General features: G+C 42.8%; 1 protein-coding gene across 3 annotated transcripts in view; it reads right to left on the bottom strand.

Annotated features, from left to right (window-relative positions):
- The window catches only part of dab2ipa (DAB2 interacting protein a), a 256,395-nt gene that overhangs the window by 180,661 nt on the left and 54,669 nt on the right, over positions 1-21,065 (bottom strand). For 2 of the 3 annotated variants that reach the window (XM_060932343.1, XM_060932345.1), the window contains exon 1: positions 12,785-13,073. The exons of the other annotated variant lie outside the window; for it this stretch is intronic. In XM_060932343.1, coding sequence (XP_060788326.1) covers positions 12,785-12,902 — 118 coding nt within the window. In that variant the 5' untranslated portion in view covers positions 12,903-13,073. Of the gene's footprint in view, positions 1-12,784; positions 13,074-21,065 lie in introns of those variants that run through there. 3 annotated transcript variants of the gene reach the window in all.

Raw genomic sequence — 21,065 nt, forward strand, 5'->3', positions numbered from 1 at the left:
GACCACGAAAAAAGCCAGCCAATATTATTATACATACACACACACTTCATATCAGCATTCTTGAAGGCCAACGCTAGCTTACTACAATTCGGTGCTATTAGCGTGGCAGTCCAGTTACCTTACAGCCGGTGTAGCATTCATCACTAGTTTTAGTGAAGGCCAATGCTAGCTTACCCGTGACTCGGTGCTGTTAGCACGGCAGTCCAGTTAGCTTACAGCCAGCGTAGTGTTAGCGAAGGCACAGTCAAGCCGAATATTTTTTCTTTTTCCACTGTGTAATTTACTTAGTTACTTTTAAAATCAACATCGACAGCTACACACAATGGAACTATCTTACGCCTTTATCAACGCAAACCTGGCGGCCATATTTGTTTACAAATTGTCACAGTCGCTCGCTAGCGCGGAAGTTTTATGTCTCAGACGTGTGACGTCATGTCTCGACAACCATGCAATATCGTAAACCATATTTAACGTTCATTCTCCATTGGGTAGAGTGACGTAATACATGTAGGATAAGCGATATGCTAACAATATTGCATGCCATCAAACCAAATTAATGAAACTCGCTAGAAGGGAATAGAACACGTTTTTATTCCATCGAAAAAGTGTCCTGTATGTATAATAGTAAATATTACTGAATGCTTAAATGTTCTTACTATTTCCATAAAACTTTCACAGATTCACAGAGTTTGTGAAGTAAACTCCATGTCTTTAGAACAGTCATGGTTGATGATCTGTCTGAGAACAAACGATGCAGAAACCAGAAACTTTTAGCCCAAGAACCGGTGTGGTAAGCCAATGGGCTAATTAGCTAACATGGCTAATGTTTTAAAAACGATTTTAAATGAGTTGCAGACAAACATCCAACTATAGATGTTTTGCCTGACTTTTAGGTATCCTTGACTTACAAGTGACGTCAAAGCAAAATAGAAACCCGGATGTCGGCCATGTTGGTGGATATACAGTACAAATGCGGGGTCAAGTGACATTCTATACAAAACATATTTATAGTCACGCATACACAACTCTGTTTTTCCACTGCTTTACGCTATACCATATCTTTGCGTTGTATATGGTTGTGGTCAGAACAGTACTCGTGATCGTGGCACGTGCGGATTTTTTAGAATTCCATCTGTGATTTGGAAAGAAGGCGAGGAAACTCTGAGGCTTAGTACGGAGAGGAGACGAGGGGATCAAGACACTTCGTCCAATGACCATTTCATCTGATAGTTAAGACATTTCATCCAAAGCCTTTTTCATACACACTTTCAATTATTTTATATTTCAGGTATTCCTGTTTTCACGAACAAAAGCCCCGCAAGAACGCTGCTTCATGCCTAAAAATTTAACAAGATCCAGCCGGCTTTAAAAATTAATAACTGCCAATGGTGCTCACAGTGAAGCCAAATTTACAGGCACCTCCCTCTAAGCCTCCCCCTTCGAAAGAGCACAGTCTCGGGTCAGTAGGACAGCGCCTCGGCCCGGGATTCGCGAACGAACCCCCACGAGAGTGGGGTAACACTGAGAAAATTCAGCATTGTTTACAGACATGCTTTCAGTGGCTGCCATCCCAGTTGCTTTGTATATCCACCATCATGGTGGACACTCATGACGTAGCACATTTTGATCACGTGGTTGCAAGTCATCTATACTGATTTTTAATGAACTTTTGTTCTCTCTCGTCTCTCGTCTTCTTCCGCTTATCCAGGACCGGGTCGCGGAGGCAGCAGTCTAAGCATGGAAGCCCAAACTTCCCTTTCCCCAGACACCTCGGCCAGCTCCTCGGGAAGAACACCGAGGCGTTCCCAGGCCAGCCGAGAGACATAGTCCCTCCAGCGTGTCCTGGGTCTTCCCCGGGGCCTCCTCCCGGGGGGACATGCCTGGAACACCTCCCCAGGGAGGCGTCCAGGAGGCATCCGAAAAAGATGCCCGAGCCACCTCAGCTGGTTCCCTCCTAGAACTGCCACCTTATTGTGGTGGAGGGGTTTGTGTGCTTGAATGATCCTAGGAGCTATGTTGTCGGGGGCATTATGCCCCTGTTAGGGTTTCCCAAGGCAGACAGGTCCTAGGTGACAGGCCAGACCAAGAGCAGTTCACCAAAAAACCCCTATGGAGGAAAAATCCAGGACCGTGACGTCGCCCGGTAGGACGCAGCCGGGGCCCCACCCTGGAGCCAGGCCCGGGGTTGGGGCTCGTATGCGAGCGCTTGGTGGCCGGGCCTTTGCCCATGGGGCCCGGCCGGGCTCAGCCCGAAGAGGTGACGTGGGCCCGACCTCCTGTGGGTTCACCACCCACAGAGGTAGCAGTAGGGGTTTGGTGCAGTGTGGATTGGGTGGCAGTCGAAGGCAGGGGCCTCGACGACCTGATCCCCGGACACAGCGGCTGGCTGTTGGGACATGGAATGAACTTTTGTTGATTACTTTTAAATGGTGTCTTCATTGTGTAACTTATTTTGTAAATGATTTAATGTTGCGAGTATGGATGTATGTTTTGGCTCTATATCAGCTTTGTTAACTCTGCTGCTGCCTGTCGGCGAGGACGCTCTTGTAAAAGAGATTTTTAATCTCAGTGGGTCTTTCCTGGTTAAAGGTTAAATAAAAATAAAAAAACTCTGCAAAATATTTATTAAAAAAAAAGAATCACATTCTTTATGGACCCACATCATCATCTTCATTACCATTTTCCATAGCAGAGGGCAAACCACCAAACTAATGAGGTCATAGGAAATTCACACTACTCTAACATCACCAAAACATCATAGGAGAACCTCAGAAATCGTGTGTATACTACATCTCCTTTCACCACTTCAATGGTGAAATCCTCCTGTACATAGAAACCTCACGTACTGTATCTTACAGCACAGCATGCTCCTGCAACGCCACCAAACCTGGCTTCCTTGGATCAAAAGCCTTTCCCATGGATTCAAAGCCTTGCTTAAAGGTCAAGCTTTATGTGAAAGGTAGGGCCAAGAGAAATTCCTGCTCACTATTATGGTCTTGTAGTTTTATTTACATCTCAACGCAACACAAAGAGCCAAAGTGATCAGATTTGAAAGACTGATCAGATCTTGGACTACATCCCTTTCAGAGATTATATCATTCATTTGAAAGCTATATAAGGATTAACAGGTCTTATTTACATAGCATATCATTTTCTAGGTATAGTATGGGTCAAAGGTCTGGATTTGGAAATTCACTCCAAATACATCTTCCTACTGGGCGGCACAGTGGTGTAGTGGTTAGCGCTGTCGCCTCACAGCAAGAAGGTCCTGGGTTCGAGCCCCGGGGCCGGCGAGGGCCTTTCTGTGCGGAGTTTGCATGTTCTCCCCATGTCCGCGTGGGTTTCCTCCGGGTGCTCCGGTTTCCCCCACAGTCCAAAGACATGCAGGTTAGGTTAACTGGTGACTCTAAATTGACCGTAGGTGTGAATGTGAGTGTGAATGGTTGTCTGTGTCTATGTGTCAGCCCTGTGATGACCTGGCGACTTGTCCAGGGTGTACCCCGCCTTTCGCCCGTAGTCAGCTGGGATAGGCTCCAGCTTGCCTGCGACCCTGTAGAAGGATAAAGCGGCTAGAGATAATGAGATGAGATGAGACATCTTCCTACTATAAAGATGATTGAACAAAGTGTTGTGGATAAGTGAACGTGAATGGACTGGGATGTATGGCTTTGGAAAATCGAATCACAACACTCTTGAAGATGCTGCATTATGTGTAGAAGAAATAATGACCCGTAGTTGAATCACCTTGCCAAACATCTACTTTAAAAGCAACCTGGATGGCTGTGACTACTACCATGTCTCTGGAAACACAACCATCAGAGGTAGAAATGCCAGCACTGTGGTGTGTGCATGATGTGCGAGTTCTAGCCGTGACAGTTCCTCAACCACAGCTACATCGCTAATTGATAACTGGTCTTAATTAGAGATGTCCATGGAACTGTTTTTAATGTCACTCACATAGTTATCTGCTCATCTGGCCAACAGGCAATGAGTTTACGCCATCATGTGTTGTCCGTCGTCTACATTTCACAAAAATCACTGCTTCTCTCTCAAGTCATCGATTTTTATTCTTTTTGGCAGGAAGGTAAGTCTGCCTGAGGTGCATATAGCTTCTACCCAAATTTGCATAATTGAAATTAATAATGAAGATATGGAGTAATTAAGCCCTAACGAGGAGCTTCCACACAAATTGCTTCTTCTCCCTCAATTCTTCACCCATTTTGATTCTTTCAGACATGAAGGTAGGGGTACCTAGGGTGCATATAACTTCTACCCAGATTTGCTTCATTACAATTATTAATGAACTTATGGCCTAATGAAGTTCAGCCTTAAATGAGCAGTTCAACAACAAAAAAAAAAATCGCTTCTTCGTGGTCAATTCCTCACCATTTTGGATTCTTTCTGGCAAATAGGTCGGTATTCCTAGGGCGTATATAGCTTCTATATATAGCTTGTACAGTGCTGAGCGTAAATGAGTACACCCCCTTTGAAAAGTAACATTTTAAATAATCTCAGTGAACACAAAATTTCCAAAATGTTGAAAAGAAAGTTTAATATAACATCTGTTTAACTTATAACGTGAAAGTAAGGTTAATAATATAACTTAGATTACACATTTTTCAGTTTTACTCAAATTAGGATGGTGCAAAAATGAGTACACCCCACAACAAAAACTACTACATCTAGTACTTTGTATGGCCTCCATGATTTTTAATGAAGGCACCAAGTCTTCTAGGCATGGAATGAACAAGTTGGCGACATTTTGCAACATCAATCTTTTTCCATTCTTCAACAATGACCTCTTTTCGTGACTGGATGCTGGATGGAGAGTGATGCTCAACTTGTCTCTTCAGAATTCCCCATAGGTGTTCGATTAGGTTCAGATCAGGAGACATACTTGGCCACTGAATCACTTTCACCCTGTTCTTCTTCAGAAATCCAACAGTGGCCTTAGATGTGTGTTTAGTCATATGTTGGAAAAGTGCATGATGACCAAGGGCACGGAGTGATGGTAGCATCTTCTCTTTCAGTATAGAGCAATACGTCTGTGAATTCATGATGCCATCAATGAAATGCAGCTCCCCGACACCAGCAGCACTCATGCAGCCCCACATAAGGACACTGCCACCACCATGTTTCACTGTAGGCACCATGCATTTTTCTTTGTATTCCTCACCTTTGCAACACCATACAGTTTTGAAGCCATCAGTTCCAAAAACATTTATCTTGGTCTCATCACTCCAAAGTATAGAGTCCCAGTAGTCTTCATCTTTGTCAGCATGGGCCCTGGCAAACTCTAGGCGGGCTTTTTTGTGCCTGGGCTTTAGGAGAGGCTTCTTTCATGGACGGCATCCACGCATGCCATTCCTCTGCAGTGTATGCCGTATTGTGTCATGGGAAATAGTCACCCCAGTTTGGCTTTCTACTTCTTTAGATAACTGCAGTGAACTTGCATGCTGATTTTCTTCAACCCTTCTCATCAGAAGACGTTCCTGTCGAGGTGTTAACTTCCGTGGACGACCTGGACGTCTCTGCGAGATGGTTGCAGTTCCATCTTTCTTCAATTTTTGTACCACTTTTGCTACAGTATTCTGACTGATAAGTAAAGCTTTGCTGATCATCTTGTAGTCTTCACCTTTGTGGTGTAAAGAAATTATTTTCTTTGGGGAATTTTGAAGAGACAAGTTGAGCATCACTCTCCATCCAGCATCCAGTCACTAAAAGAGGTCATTGTTGAAGAATGGAAAAAGATTGATGTTGCAAAATGTCGCCAACTTGTTCATTCCATGCCTAGAACATGGAGGCCATACAAAGTACTAGATGTAGTAGTTTTTGTTGTGGGGTGTACTCATTTTTGCACCACCCTAATTTGAGTAAAATTGAAAAATGTCCAATCTAAGTTTATATTTTTAACCTTACTTCATTGCAGTGACGGCTGCTGGTTTTTAAAACAGGGGAAGCCCATTTTACGCATTCATCGTAAAACCTGTAGGCCGGATATCAAAGCATAGAAAGGTGTGCCCCATTAGCATAGTGAACTAGACAACCCTACCTAGTGGCAGAAAGTATTTTTGCTTGTACATTTCATGTTATAGTCTGGCTTGCCAGGCTAGTGCCTCATATCCTTAATCAAAAATATCAAACATCCAAAAATCACTGGCTATTCAACGAAGAGCCTTGAACATCATACCCTGATATGCAACACAGAGTCTTTAACACAACACCCAGCTGTGCAACACATCCTTGAACATCATCTGCAACACAGTCTGGAAATTCATAACCAGGTAGGCTATGCAACACACAGAACCTTGAATATTATACCCAGGTATAACCTATAACACAGAGCCCACCATTCTCTTAACATTACTGAACAATATACACACTTCAGATTCATGAACATGAACACTATTTATACACAAATTCTGCCCTCCGCTCCTTTTCCAGAAAATGGTCTGTGACCCTGTCATACCAGCTGGTTGTGCTTTCCAGAGACTTCACAAATTTCTGTTAGCAGCTAGCACTGCAGATCCCAATAAGGCTCAAGCTAGCCTACAACCAGATTGAACTACAAATGAAATAAACGAGTGAATTCACGAATGATCAAACTGATGGAATGGATGAAAGTTAACGGAGCACAACGAGTAATATTTACATTTATTTACAGAGTAATATACAGAGACATCAATGAGAAGAACCGTTTATATGAAAAGAAATTCGGACAGCACTTTAGCACACGACTACACTTTCTCGACATCCGCTAGGGACTGATCATACTTCCGTGTTCCTCGCCGAAGTACCGCCCTCCTCATGTCTTTCAAACACTACCTCCAATAATCCTTTATCAGCCCAGCTTCTTGTCCCTCCCACTGTCTCGTTTAGTCCCAGAGAAGCCCGGCTTCCCTGGAAGTGATGATTTTGTTGATTTTAACCAATAACTAGCCGAAATTGGCTGTTCAGAGCCATCTCGTAGACTGCAACGGATACCCGGCTGCCAGTCAGTGTTGCCAGATACCGCTGACGTTTTCCATCCCAAAATATGTTCAGAACCCGCCAAAATGCACTTAAAACCGCCCAATCTGGCAACACTGCTGCCAGTCCATAGAGCCCATTGAAATAAGAAAGGTTACAGCCTGGCAGCAAAGGTGATTCTCGTAGCGAACTGCAAGTTCGTCAGACATCACTCAAATAAGTTACAGGATAGTTATGAACATAAATACAATCTTGGGCATATATTATGTTATGCAAGTTATTGTTTTAATGAGAATTCAACGTCGTAGATGCCGCAGTTTGGGGAGAGAATTTTAGGGAAAGCTCGGCTTCCCTTGTTGTCTCTGAGAAATCGCCCCTGCTTCATTGAGATATTGTTTAAAATGTTACTTTTCAAAGGGGGTGTACTCATTTACACTGAGCACTGTATATAGTGTACATAGCTTGCAACATTTATTGTGCAAGTTGTCCCACTTTACATCGTTCCTTCTGGACTAGACGGGGTCGGGGTGAGATATGCCATCGTTGACTGTCTTGTTTATTTATATCTATACTTTCATCTTTTAAAACAAATTTAGTCAGTTCTATTTCCCAAAGTATAAGCAAACTAGTAACCTAATTTAAACCAGGACATCGCTAAGGACCTTCTCACTTTCATATTAATGAAAATCATGATTTGAGCCTCACAGCTGACCACTCCTCCAGTTTGCATGATGTTTTTTTTTTGGTGGCTGTGGGATGAATGTCCTGATACACACCTATAGTCTCAATCAGATTTCATGTGAACATTTCTGGCAAGCAGATTCTATTCATCAGTTCAAACCTAATGATGTATTCTGTCACATCCCTAATTTACAACTTCTGGTAGGCATGTTCTTATCCAGAGTGACTTACAGAAGCTCTTTATAGTGTCATCAAAAACATATCCTCATGCAAGTACAAATCAGTAACAGTCTAAAAATGCTATCAAGCCAAACTCTATTAGAGATTAGAGAGGTGTTAGTACGAGTTGGTACACCTGTCAGAAATAGGGGTACAGTAGGAGTCCATTTCTGTCCCTCAAGGTACAGTCTACACTAATGTACCCCCAGGACTCATTATTGGACCTCAAGGTAACCATGTGTACCTTTGTAGGGATAAAAAGGTACATGTGTTCCCAATCAGTATATAAACAGGACAAATAAGTACCTGAGTGGGTACTGCCCCAGTGACAAGCCACTGTACCCCTAAAGGTACAATAATGGACTTTATTTACTGAGAGTATACCAAAAAATAAAAATAAAATAAAAAAACACCCGGTACAAATCAAGTTTTTTTTTCCTTCTCTGAAGAAGTGCCTCAGGTGTTTGGATAACCAAGGGAATTTCATTCCACCATTCCGACGCCAGCTCAGAGACACATCTTCCTTGTATCTGTACGGTACATAGATTGTACATGAACACTAAGAAATAAGGGTTCCCCCAAGGATTCTTTTCTGGAATCTGCTCAGTTAGGGAACTCCTCCATGGTAGGGCTCTTCCAAGAACCTTCAAGGTTTCCCCAGTGAGACAAAGCAATTTTTTCTGTTAATATGAATCTGCATCAAGTTATATCTATATGATAATCTAATCCAGTCCGTTATCTCGGCATACTTTTACCATAGATCATCAGTCCTACTATAAACAAGGCTGTCTGAACCTTGTATTCTCCAAGCGGTGGAGTTCTTCTAGGCAAGTCAAAGTCAGATGCTAAATACATTTTGTATGTATACTTCTTGTCCCGTAACGTACCAGTCAAAAGTTTGTTTTTACTTCTAGGTTTTTCTATATTCTGCCTGTTTTCTACATTGTAGAACATTGAAGACATTAAAACTATGAAATAACATTTGGGATTATGTGGTAAACAAAAAAAAAAAATGTTTCGCTTTGCATACTACTGGCATCATCTTAACCAGCTTCATGACGTAGTCAGCTGGAATGTTTTTCAATTAACAGCTGTGCCTCGTCAAAAGTGGACGAGTTTCTTGCCTTCTTAATGCGTTCGAGATCAAACAGTAAATAATAAATAATAAAAATACAACAAATAGCCCTATTCAACATCACAACTGTAGTAATCCATATTATGTCAAGAACCGCTCAACTAAGTAAAGAGAAATGACATCCGTCATTACTTGAAGACATGAAGCATCCCTTAACTAATAAATATAAAGAAAAACCATTAAGTTAGAAGGTGTGTTCAAACTTGACTGGCACTGTGTATGCAAACCATAGTAGGTTTTATACATCTAAATCTCTCCGTGCTTCCACAGAAGGTGGTCGCATTTTCTGCTCTCCCTCTCCTTTTTTCCCTGCTTGTGCTTCTGTGTCTTGTCTCGTCTGCTGTACTTTTTGAAGAGACTCTTCCTGCATTACTTTCTAAACTAAAAAAGCATGGAATTGATAAACTGGTCTCCTAACGAAATTGACACAGTTTTGGGTTCGGGGGAACCCGTCTGTCCTGCCGGAACGTTTGCGGCTGGTTACACGATGGACGTGTGGGAGTGGTGGCGGGTCATGTGCCTGGCGATTCTTTCTGTGAAGGACATTGAAGATATCTACCTATTCGGAACCATGATTACAGGACTTTTGCTGATTGGATTAGGCATTGCCCTGGTATATCGAGGAAATCAGACAATGGTGACAGCTGTTCAAAGCCCCACAAAGCTGCCCGATATGATTGGAGTGGTGGGCAAAGCTGTTGGCACTCAGACTGTGGACATTCAGAACTTTAACCACAAAATGGTTGTCATCTCGGAGCAGCTTTCAGCTTTGCAAGGAATACGTTTTTCGGAGATCAATTTGAATAGAATGGACGGAATGGACAGATATGGATGAGAGGTGTGGACGTGCAAAGACTGCATCTGGAAAGACCAAACAATTCATATCTTATCGACATTTGGCGCCCTGAGACAGCACTGGCCTTGGTTCAGGCTGTTGCTGGGACAACATTTCCCCCTGAAGGTCACTGCCGGGAGACACTCTCGCATTCCTTCTCTAACTTTACGCGGTCGCCATTTTTACCCCTAGTATGACAAGCGGGTGCGTGACCAGCGCCTTCATGGCTGCAGGAGCGGACAGGTGCTTGCTTGCGCTGGATTACCTCCTCCCCTCCCCCCAATTCCCCCCCCTCAAGTCCCGTGTTTAAAGTGTACTTGTGTTGTTGTGTGCTTATGTGCAAAGGTTTTTTAAAATGCTCCCACACTGTACTCCTGACAGGAGCATAGTGGGGGGGGGGGGGTGTTCTTTTTTTTTCCTCATCTCTCCTCATGTTATGTTTCCCTTTTATCTTTATCCCTGTCTTCCTGTCATGTCTACCCTATGTCAATTGTATGTTGTATATGTACGGACAGGTTGACGGCTAATTTCGCTGGTACATGTGACTAGTGACAATAAAGGGCATCATCATCAAATCTAGCAATGGCAAGCCAAGTGAGAAGCCTCAAGACAAAAGACTTGAGAATAAACCAAGAACATTTTCAGACTAAAGCTGAATAAAATTTAAGATCCAAACTGTTTCAAATTGTATTGCAATTACAAGCAAATGTAAGAGCTAGATGGTTCTGAAGACCCAGATCCTAAGATTCCACAGAACCCAGCTGCTGATCACTGACAGACGACTGATGAAAAACTCAGTCTTTGTGAACTGAAAGGGATTTTTGCTACATTGGTTGAAAGCCCTTTCTGTGCCATGCCCTGGTCTTCCCAGGCAGTCTCCCGTCCCAGCACTAGCCAGGCCGTTAAGGCACATTGGGCAGCGCCGATCTCAGTTTCCGTAGCCCTCGGCCTCTCACCTATACGGCTAGGGTTACAGTGGGAGGGCTGGTCCTCTGGTACCCACAAGAATTTGACTTCCCACTCGCATTTGTTTTGCAGCGCCTTGCCAGACAGCAGTAGGTACAATTTTTATGATGGTCTTTGGTGTGCGAGTAGAACTCACGATCTCCTGATCGAGAGGTGGACACACTAACCACTAGGCCAGCTCGCGGTTTGCTACATTAGTATGGTCTATAAATAATTAAGAAATCTGTGTTAAAGAAAGCTCTTGAATGTAAAAAGTACATTGGGTATTCGAAGACTGATTTAGCATGGAGGCCAGTGATTAAGGATAAAAACTTCTAGAAGTATGAACAAAGTCAAGTCAAACAGGTCAAGAACATTTCAAGCTACACCTGAAGATTCAAGAAGTTCTTCCATACTGCAGAACTCATAAGGAGTTTTGCATGAGGAAATGGACATGGTTTTGACTTTGTTTTCAAATTCATACCGAAGAAAGTGATACGAACAGGTACCTCATCTTAACACTAACCTTAAAGTGCATATCACAGGTAAATTCAGGAGCAAGATCAATGTAATTCTCCTATTTTATATTAAACTTTGGTCAAATATCTGTCACATTTTGCATTTTGTGCAATTTTTTTTTACCTTGCGCAATACCAGAAAAATTCAGTTGAAATCAAGCCATTTGAGGTAAATTGGTCCACCTCTGAAAAAACTTGGCATTTGGATTTCCTGGGAAACACTGATTTTCGGGGTGGCACGGTGGTGTAGTGGTTAGCACTGTCGCCTCACAGCAAGAAGGTCCGGGTTTGAGCCCCGTGGCCGGCGAGGGCCTTTCTGTGCGGAGTTTACATGTTCTCCCTGTGTCTGCGTGGGTTTCCTCCGGGTGCTCTGGTTTCCCCCACAGTCCAAAAGATATGCAAGTTAGGTTAACTGGTGACTAAATTGACCGTAGGTGTGAATGAGAGTGTGAATGGTCTGTGTCAGTCCTGTGATGACCTGGCGACTTGTCCAGGGTGTACCCCGCCTTTCGCCCGTAGTCAGCTGGGATAGGCTCCAGCTTGCCTGCAACCCTGTAGAACAGGATAAAGCAGCTAGAGATAATGAGATGAGACATTGATTTTCATGACGTTGCGTCCGGGACGCCTCCCTCTGAATCCTACGTCAGCGCTGGTTTGTTTATGAGAAAACGACCTGGTGGTTTTCTGCAAATTTCAACATTATCATGTAATTATTAAAATGGTTAACAGATGTATCGTAGGAGGATGTAGCAACATTACATTCTTCATCCAAAGGTGAAGTAACATTGCGCTCAGGTAAGAATTCCATATTTCAATGCAAAATCGCTAGCTGCTAAACTTGGTCTACACAGGCTGTGCACTGAAACCGTGCAAGCTCTCGCAGCCTGCTGGCCCTTCCGCAGGTGACGTCACGAATCTGGCTCCAGACTCCCTTGGGATTTTTCCAGACATGCTTTATTTTATTCTGCTGTAGACAGATGGCCTTGTGCAAAATTACCCTTCTAGATCAGTGTGTAAAGGGACATACTTTCATTAAAAAAAAAAAAACTAATTTGGTTCAGGATATGCACTTTAACCTCGAGTACTTCACAACAAATGTGCAAATTGGTGAAAATTTACATTCATCAAACATGTTGGTTCCAAAAGACCCAATAAGATCAAGCCCAATGGTCCAAGGTCCAAACAACCCAATTACCATAAACTGACCACTGACATGCAACTGGGAGAGAGTTTGGACCCAAGAAGCATCACACACACACACTCTATAAAGTCTGCAGGGCTGTCTTTGTTCATAAAACTATCTTTTAACAATATAACCTATGATTCCTTGAACATACTGAACATTAATTGTCTATTGTGCTTCCTAGTCTACATCTTCCACAAGTATAAACTAAACAAATACAGTACACTTCATGCACGATGGAACAGTAGTGTACATTATCACTCGGAAGGAGCAGAAAGGACGACTGAAGTGTTAATTACCCTTGTTGGCTGCTCGCGTCCGGCTGCGTGATCGGCCCTGCCTCCAGTACCTGGTGCGAGCCAGCAACCCATAATAGTGAGACCTCCTCCCCAGTGCTCTCGTCACCACTGCAGACATGGCCTTCTCAATCCTACACTACACACACTTTCACCCTCTTAACTGAAGCAGCCTGGTCTCCAGTTCTCTCTTCTCTAGTCTTCTCCAGATCGGGGGGGGATGGGAAAAAAAAAAAAACTTTCCACTTTGAGCTTCTTTCAGCACTTCAACTCAGATCTTCTGCAAGTCAGAACTGCTCCTGACTCGCAAAGAACCAAGGAGAGAAAGAAAGGAAGATGAGAATAACACTTACTCCTCCCACTGCGAACAGGGGCCCGAGGGAGAGGTATTTGGTGCGCTACTGACAACTCCAGGAAGGTCATAAATCACTCCATGAACCTGTGTAATGCAGAGTCACACCACCACACACACCAACATGTGAGCAGTAACAAGCTCAAGTCATTCCCAAGTCAAGGCTCCCAATAAGTCTATTCCAAGCATTCATTTATCTCTTCCTCTTCCAGGACACTGTGCAAGGTCAGTAAAAACACTGTGTGTACTGACAAATACAATAGGTCTGAAAAATGCACAGGACTCAGGCAGGCACGAACTTCCTCTATGAACTCTAATAAAGAAGAGTGCATCTGGGGGCGGAGTCTGTCTACAATTCATTTAGCTTTATTCATGATCACAACTTCTGGCACGCTCAAGTAATTAAACAATCAACTGTGATGATGGTGAGGTAAGCGAAAGCTAGAAAACTGGCTAACATTGGATATTTATTGGCGTTAAATTGCAAGCTCCCTATTCATATATTTTAGCTGTCCATCTAATCACAGCGTGTTGTTTGCAAACAAAGAGCTAGACAAGACTGAATAGAATCTATAGCTGCGGGTATATATTTATTTATCATTTAAATAATATGATTCATGAAAGATGTATACACTTAAAACACGACATATTTGCAGTGTATAATGTCAAATAAATAATTGGTATGAATCATTGATGGTTTTTAATACTCAACCAAATAATCATAACCAGGTAAAACCTTCTGTGATCAACGTTATTGGTTGGTTGTTGTTTTTTTGTACCACCCCTTTTCATCCTTTTCATAGTAAAAGAATTTCCGAGGACCCCGTTATCAGTGGCGTGCACAGATAGATACGAGGTGGTGCTCAAGCACCTGCCCCTCTGCCCTCTGTCCAAAAAAGTGCCCTTTTGAATTTTTTTTTTTTTTTTTACAGTTTACTGAGGCCAATGTCAACATGATCTTTTAGAAAAGCCGCGGCATTAAAAGCGTGTGAAAATAATGTCCCGATGTGTGCCCCCTCCGCACACACACCAGACCTCTGTCTCTCTTGCTCTGTCACGTGAACAAGCGTGCAGTGCATTCAATGTGAGGTTGCAGCAGCATAGCGTCCTGGAAGCCACGGCCTTGTCGTAGCGCAGACAACACATCGGGCAGTCAGTCAGCTCTTCCCCTGCCCCACCAGCCAGGTAACACATGAATCGAGTGAAAATGTATTGTTTGCCCTCTAAGCCCAAGCTGTAATTATTTTGTCGTGAAGTAGCCCGTTGCATACAGAAACAACTGCACATGGCAGCCTTTGCCAGCTTATTTGCTCCCTTTCCATATGGAGAAACAAACTGAACAACATTTTAAATGTAGCCTAAACCATTGAGGCAACCCCACTCTCCATCAATTCCGACCTGTTTTTATAACATGATTAAGAATATCACGTTATGCTAGTATGCACGCCATTATGCAAATAAAGGAGAGCTCCGTTGAGCGTGTATATTTCGTTACAAATTTTAAGATGATCTCACGGAAATCTGTGAATAAACACAGTCTTGAGACTCAAGTCAGTGACGGGAAGATCAGACTTTCAGACTTTATCAGACTTTTTAAAGATGGAACTACAGAAAAATACCCAAAACTTTGATATGATTATGAACACAAGAGGAGGGTTAAATCTCAGACTTTTATAATAAGGTGTTCCACATGCGCAAAAAAGTGCCCTTTTTCCCCCCAGAGCACTCGCCCCCCAAAATGTCTGTGCACGCCACTGCCCGTTATCGTCACAGAACAGATTTAATTTTATGTACACTGAAGAAAATACAATGCCGTTTGAAATCCTTTACCTTCAAACCCATTAGACCTTTTTATACCTGAGATTGGACAACCAGATATACAGTATTTCTTAAAATTGCTAGACTGAAGTTAACATTATTAGCTCATCTGGCCAACAAGCGATAAGCTTATGCCATGACATCATGTCCGGCGGCGTCCACATTTCACGAAAATCGCTTCTTCTCTCTCAGTTCTTCACTAATTTTTATTCTTTCTTGCATGAAGGTAGGGGTACCTAGGGTGCATATAAGTCCTACCTATATTTGCTTTATTACAGTTATTAATGGAGTTATGGACTAATTAAGCCTTAATGTGCAAGCGCGACCTGAGGGCAGGTGGCTTCAACCTCGCAGACGGTGGCCTCAGACCGAGCCGGCCGGCGGTCCACCACCAAGGCCGTCGTTGGGGAAACTGAGGAAAGGAGAGAGACCCGGTGGGGGGAGAGGAGGCTCCGATGACAGCAGAGACTGCAGATGGCATCAACAGACACCTGACCAAACAACTTCACCTGCAGCAGACCATGCAGCTCACTCATCGGCCTATACAGTCATACTAGGCGCTGCAACTCGACAACTGATGGATGACCCCTGGCGCAGATCACCACGATCTTTCGAGATCGAAGGAGCCAACAAAGCCTTAATGAGCAGTTCAACAAAAATCGCTTCTTCTCGGTCAATTCCTCACCGTTTTGGATTCTTTCTGGCAAACACGTCGGTATTCCTAGGGTGTATATCATGTATATAGCTTGCAACATTTATTGCACAAGGTGGCCCACTTTAGATTGTTACTTCTGGACTAGACAAGGCCGGAGTGAGCTACGCCATCATTGACCGTCTTGTTCATTTTTCCATGTACCCGTTTCTTCGATTTTGAGTTTACTTACAAGTTTGTTTGCTGGAGGATACCACAGATTAGTTGCTATATAACTTAATGTTAATGATCGTAATAACAGTAAACACATTAAATATTAGAGACTCTCATATAACTGCACAGTTTCAGCATCTTAGTGTGATCCCTCTTTAAATCAGCAATGATCACACGAGTTCAGTCAGAGCAAGGGAAGAGCAGAGACGTGCACGCTGTAGTGCTGTGGTATGTACGACTGAACACCACAAACTGAATACTTAACATGTTGGATTTTTTTTTTCTTAACTGTGCTTCGAAATGATATCTGAGCTCAGACCCTACAGGCATCTCTGCACTGTGTTTTACATACAGAAGCACGTACGCACACATGCAGTTCCTAATTATCCTGGAACGTTTCACCTAGCTGGCACGCACGCACACAGTACTCTGAGAATCAATGCTGAACACACTGATGGACGAGTGACAAGTCAGAAACAGCTTGTTGCAAGACACATTAAAGTAAAAGCAGACCATTTATTAAGAATCAAGAATAACCGTAAAGGAGATTAAACATAACGTCTGCGATGCTAAAGGAGACAGAAAATTTCAACGTAAAGGTGAAAGTGTGTAACGTGTTCAATTAATGATGGGCAAATTAGTAGCAGAAACGTAACATTTTCTGCTAATTAAATAAGCAAGTAAACGAGTGCACTTTAAACATGAGACATTTTTGTACAGTTTGTCAACGTACAATTTGGTACGTCTGGAACCTATCCAGGAATACGGTCTTTAACAGCTTTAAAAAAAAAAAGCTGCCGTAAAACACCTTGAAATAATAAACACGAGGCCTGTTCTGGAATGTGGTAGGCATGTAACAATATTACTTCTCCAAAAGATACAGCGTCTTGTTTTTGTCTCATTAAACTGGTGTATTAAATTACTGCAGGATAGCAAAGTCGTCTTTGTTTAATACACATACACTCGAGCACAGCAAAATTCCTCCTCTGCATTTCAACCCATTTGAAGCAGTGAACACGCATGCACGCCCAGAGCAGTGGGCAGCTATGCTACAGCGCCCAGGGAGCAGTTGGGGGTTTGGTGTCTTGCTCAAGGGCACTTCAGCCATGACAGAGGAAGGAGAGTGTGCTGTTCATTCACTCAACTCCCCTCACGTTTTTCATGCCGGTCCTGGGAATCGAACCTACAACCAGGGCTTTGAACCGGTTCAAGGAACGAAAACGAAAACCGGGAACTTTTTCTATTTCACATGGAACAGAAACGAAACCAGAAACTTTATTATTTTTTATGTTCCGGAACAGAAACGCTTATTAAAAATAATGGTAACCGGTTAATACCGGTTTTTATTTCGTTCCTCAAAGTTTCCGTAGCCTACAAATAAAAAAGTCATTCTTCTCCTGCGCAAGTTTCTATGACCCGCTGGGGTTCACTTCCTGTGTGACGTTCGCTGACTGAATGGAGAGAGCGGGAAGGTGGACTGCTATCACGTCTCCATTACTGAGTGTCTAAGCAAAGAAGAGCCTCAACGACGCAACCTCCCTATTGGTTGTTTGTAAAAATGTATCAATTGTTGCCCTTCCCACGGGAATCATCGCGGGCTCGAGAGACGAGACCTGACGAGTTAGTTCGTTGGTAGCAGAACAAAATGTCTGGACACAAAATCGGGTTTTCAGAAAAGGAAAGAAAATAAACGGAGGGTTGAAAATACAAAAAAGGAGGCAGAAAATGCAAAACGAGTTTTAAGGTAGGACAAATGGTTACTTTTCTGAGGCAGCCCGCCGTGGCTGCCTGCAGGCTTATTTATTATAGCCCATTTAGTTAAAATAGTTGATATAAAATGTTTATAGTTATAGTTATGTGATGGTTGTCCTGATTTAGACTGGTGTTTTTTTTGGGGGGGGGGGGTTGCGCGATGTTGCACCCGGGTCCAGATTAGGGCAGAACCGGCCCTGGCTACATTTCAGGTGTAGTTTGTTTTATGTATGTATGTACTTGCATAGATGTGTACTTGGTCTTCCAATATGGCGCCTGACAAAATCTCGCGGCGCGGTGACATCATGCGGTAGCCCTCTATAGGGCCTGACTAGCCTTTGGTAACACACTAAACGAATTATCTTTCATTTTTGGCACTTTTTCTGTTTGTGTAGATGGGAAGACATACTGAGAATCCAAATCGCCAACATTTGAAATAATAATTGTTTTGAATTATTTCTTGTCTTATTTAATGAAGGTTGTAATAGAATTAGCCTATAGTTGGCTTAAGCTGGATGAGACAGAGACATAACTTTATAGCCATTAGCTGACAGGGAACGTAATTAACCGTTCCGGGAACGAAATGTTTTTGTTCTAACCGGTTCGGGAACGTCTATTTAATGGTGGAACCCAAAACCGGAAACGTTAAAATTCCGTTTCTGTTCGGAACGAACCAATAAGAAAAAAATTCTGGTTCAAAGCCCTGCCTACAACCCTTTGGACCCAAGGCTGCTTCTTTAACCCTCAGGCCATGAGTGGGTAGTGTTACAGCCTCAGAGCTCCAGAGTCCCAGATCCAATCCTGACCTCGGGTTACTGTCTGTATGGAGCCTTAGATGTTTTCTTCATGTCTACATGGGTTTCCTCCAGGCTCTCTTCTTTCCTCCCACCCTCCAAGAACATACTGTCCTAGCCGCTCTAAATTGTGCATGTAGCCTGTGATTGATTAACGTCCCATTCCCATCCTGAGAGCATCCCTGCCTTACATGCACCCAGTGGTTCTGGGATTGGCTCGATTCCACCACGACCCTAATCAGAATAATGCAGATGAATAAATTAACACAGCTTCAACTGGAGTTACCATTACTGCAGGCCAACAAACTTGCTGAAGATGACACAAAACAAACAAAGGATATGGCTATGCCTATAATTATAGAAGCAAGTTACTTATAAATCACGCTCTGTTATCACTCAAATGGGGATGGGTTCTCTGTTGAGTCTGGTTCCTCTCAAGGTTTCTTCATGTCGTCTGAGGGAGTTTTTCCTTGCCACCATCGCCACAGGCTCGCTCATCAGGGATAAATTTAGCTCATGTTTAAAGTCTTTAATTGTCTGTAACGTTGCTTTGCGACAATGTCCGTTTTTAAGCGTGCTATACAAATAAACTTGACTTGATTTGGTCCCTCGAACACATTTACATCCTAAGAAACAAGGTTCCTTAAGGGTTCCTCAGAAAGTTCAAGTTAGTTACTAAAAGAAAGTCCTACTTTAAACCCTCTCTGAAAGGGAAACCCACTGTTCTGTTCAATGGTTCCCTCGCTCAAAGAAACAAATCACTCAAAGAACTCTTAAATGTGCTAAAGGGACGAGTTTAATTTCATGTTTAAACTCAAGGCCACACTGACCACCATGTACCTTCATGTCACGAATCAGGAAAAAGATCACGCAGAGACAACTCGAGCTGTGAAGCACTGCTGCAAGTTCAGTCTTGCAAAAATATCACACATGGTATAACAAATAACTCTGCCCAAGAGCATGATGGACCTGGCATCGGCAATCTTCTACCTTTGCAAGAACAGACATGATCAACAAACCTCACTGTTCTGATACTGGAACAAAACCCATGCACCACAACACCTTGGAGAAATATCATGGTCACATTGAAAGGACTCCATTGGGCTCTACTGGTTTACTGTGTACTATCCTCTCCATACAACATTAATATCACAATGTAAAGGTTCCTGATGGTTTAACAAGTGACCTCTGGATTCATTCTACAGGCAGATTATAAAAGTATCCTCCAGAATTCGAATGGCTCTCGATTTCATGGGAACGGACTGTATTTTATTGTTGATTTTTACAGCAGTAAAGTTGAATCCTGAGCTCTGGGGTGAGTTTTCCAAAAGCATCATAGCACAAAGATCATCGTTAAATGGTAGAGGAAGCATCCCAATGAACACTCACTCTCCTCGTTAAGACGCTCTTAGTATTAAGATGCTTTTGGGATACCCACCCCTGATTGGTTAGAAGGTGCTGATGAATTGTACAGCAGCAGCTCATACAGTAGCGCCAGCTGTAATTCAAAGATAAATCACTGGCAAATTGCTGTCGCTGTCACATAAGAGGACAAAGTGCTTTCGGATGTGTTCTTATAGGAAAATAATCAACATCAGGGTGGTAAGAGCAACTTGACTTTGCTTTGGGCGACATCACACTACCGCATCATTGATTAGTTTCCTACAGTAGAACCTCAAACCCCAACCAAGTGTTTTATTCCTTACCAGTACACTTCTGTGATATTCATATCTGTAATAATGCTCTAGTTTGGACAGCCTACCAGGAAACAAGAAATCACATGCTGATGAAAACCTATTAGATTTCATAAGATACCGTAACAACAATTTCGTTTTTTTCCAGAGGGGTTCTCAGATGCGATGATGTTCTCACAAAGTAGATGCATTTAGCCAACATGAAGAACGTATCTTAATAACTACTCTCATGTTACTAACTCATTGCTCAGCTACACCAAGTCTAACGATTACAGGGAGTAATGAGAGAGAGAGAGAGAGGCATGGGAACTGCTGGATGGAGGCAGTGGGGTCGTGTTGGCGAACTAACATTCAGGTGGCAGTTGATTTTCTGAGAGAAAGAGCATGCCAGTGTGGCATACTGTGCCTGTGTAACCTTCTGTAACTGGTGAAGTAATTCTCCAAGTCAGGAGAAGTGGCAAAAGCTCCCATCATTCAAGGCTTCAGATTCCTGACCCCGGAATGACCCCTGAGAGAAAGAACAGGACATGGAGGCAAGGATAAAACATCGAGAGACAGGCACTGAGAGATGAAAAGGAAGAGACAGAGACAAACAAAAAGACAAAGAAAAAGAAGGAAAAGAAACCCAGACAAAAATCTTTTTTTTTTTTAATTTGCCAAAATATTTATTCATAAAACACTACAAAGAACACTGAAAACTGGTTTCCGAACATAATGAGCTGATTTACATTTTTCCACAATATTATATTAGATTTCAGACTCGCCAAATACAAACGCCTCGAACCTGATCAGAATACAAGGTGAAAATAGATATGATGCGAGTCAGTCATGGTATATCCTGGATATACCATGAACTGACATCACAATTCCAAGCTATACAGCCGACCCGAGTCTCAGCTGTGGCTCTGCGAGCATTTCTGTGTGTGTCAATCTACATATCATGATCATACCTAGCAAGGTAGACAATAGCATGGTACATTGGACGTGCGCGGGTCGAAGGCCACTCCGA

Source organism: Neoarius graeffei, chromosome 10, assembly GCF_027579695.1.
Source record: "Neoarius graeffei isolate fNeoGra1 chromosome 10, fNeoGra1.pri, whole genome shotgun sequence".
Lineage (NCBI taxonomy): Eukaryota > Metazoa > Chordata > Actinopteri > Siluriformes > Ariidae > Neoarius > Neoarius graeffei.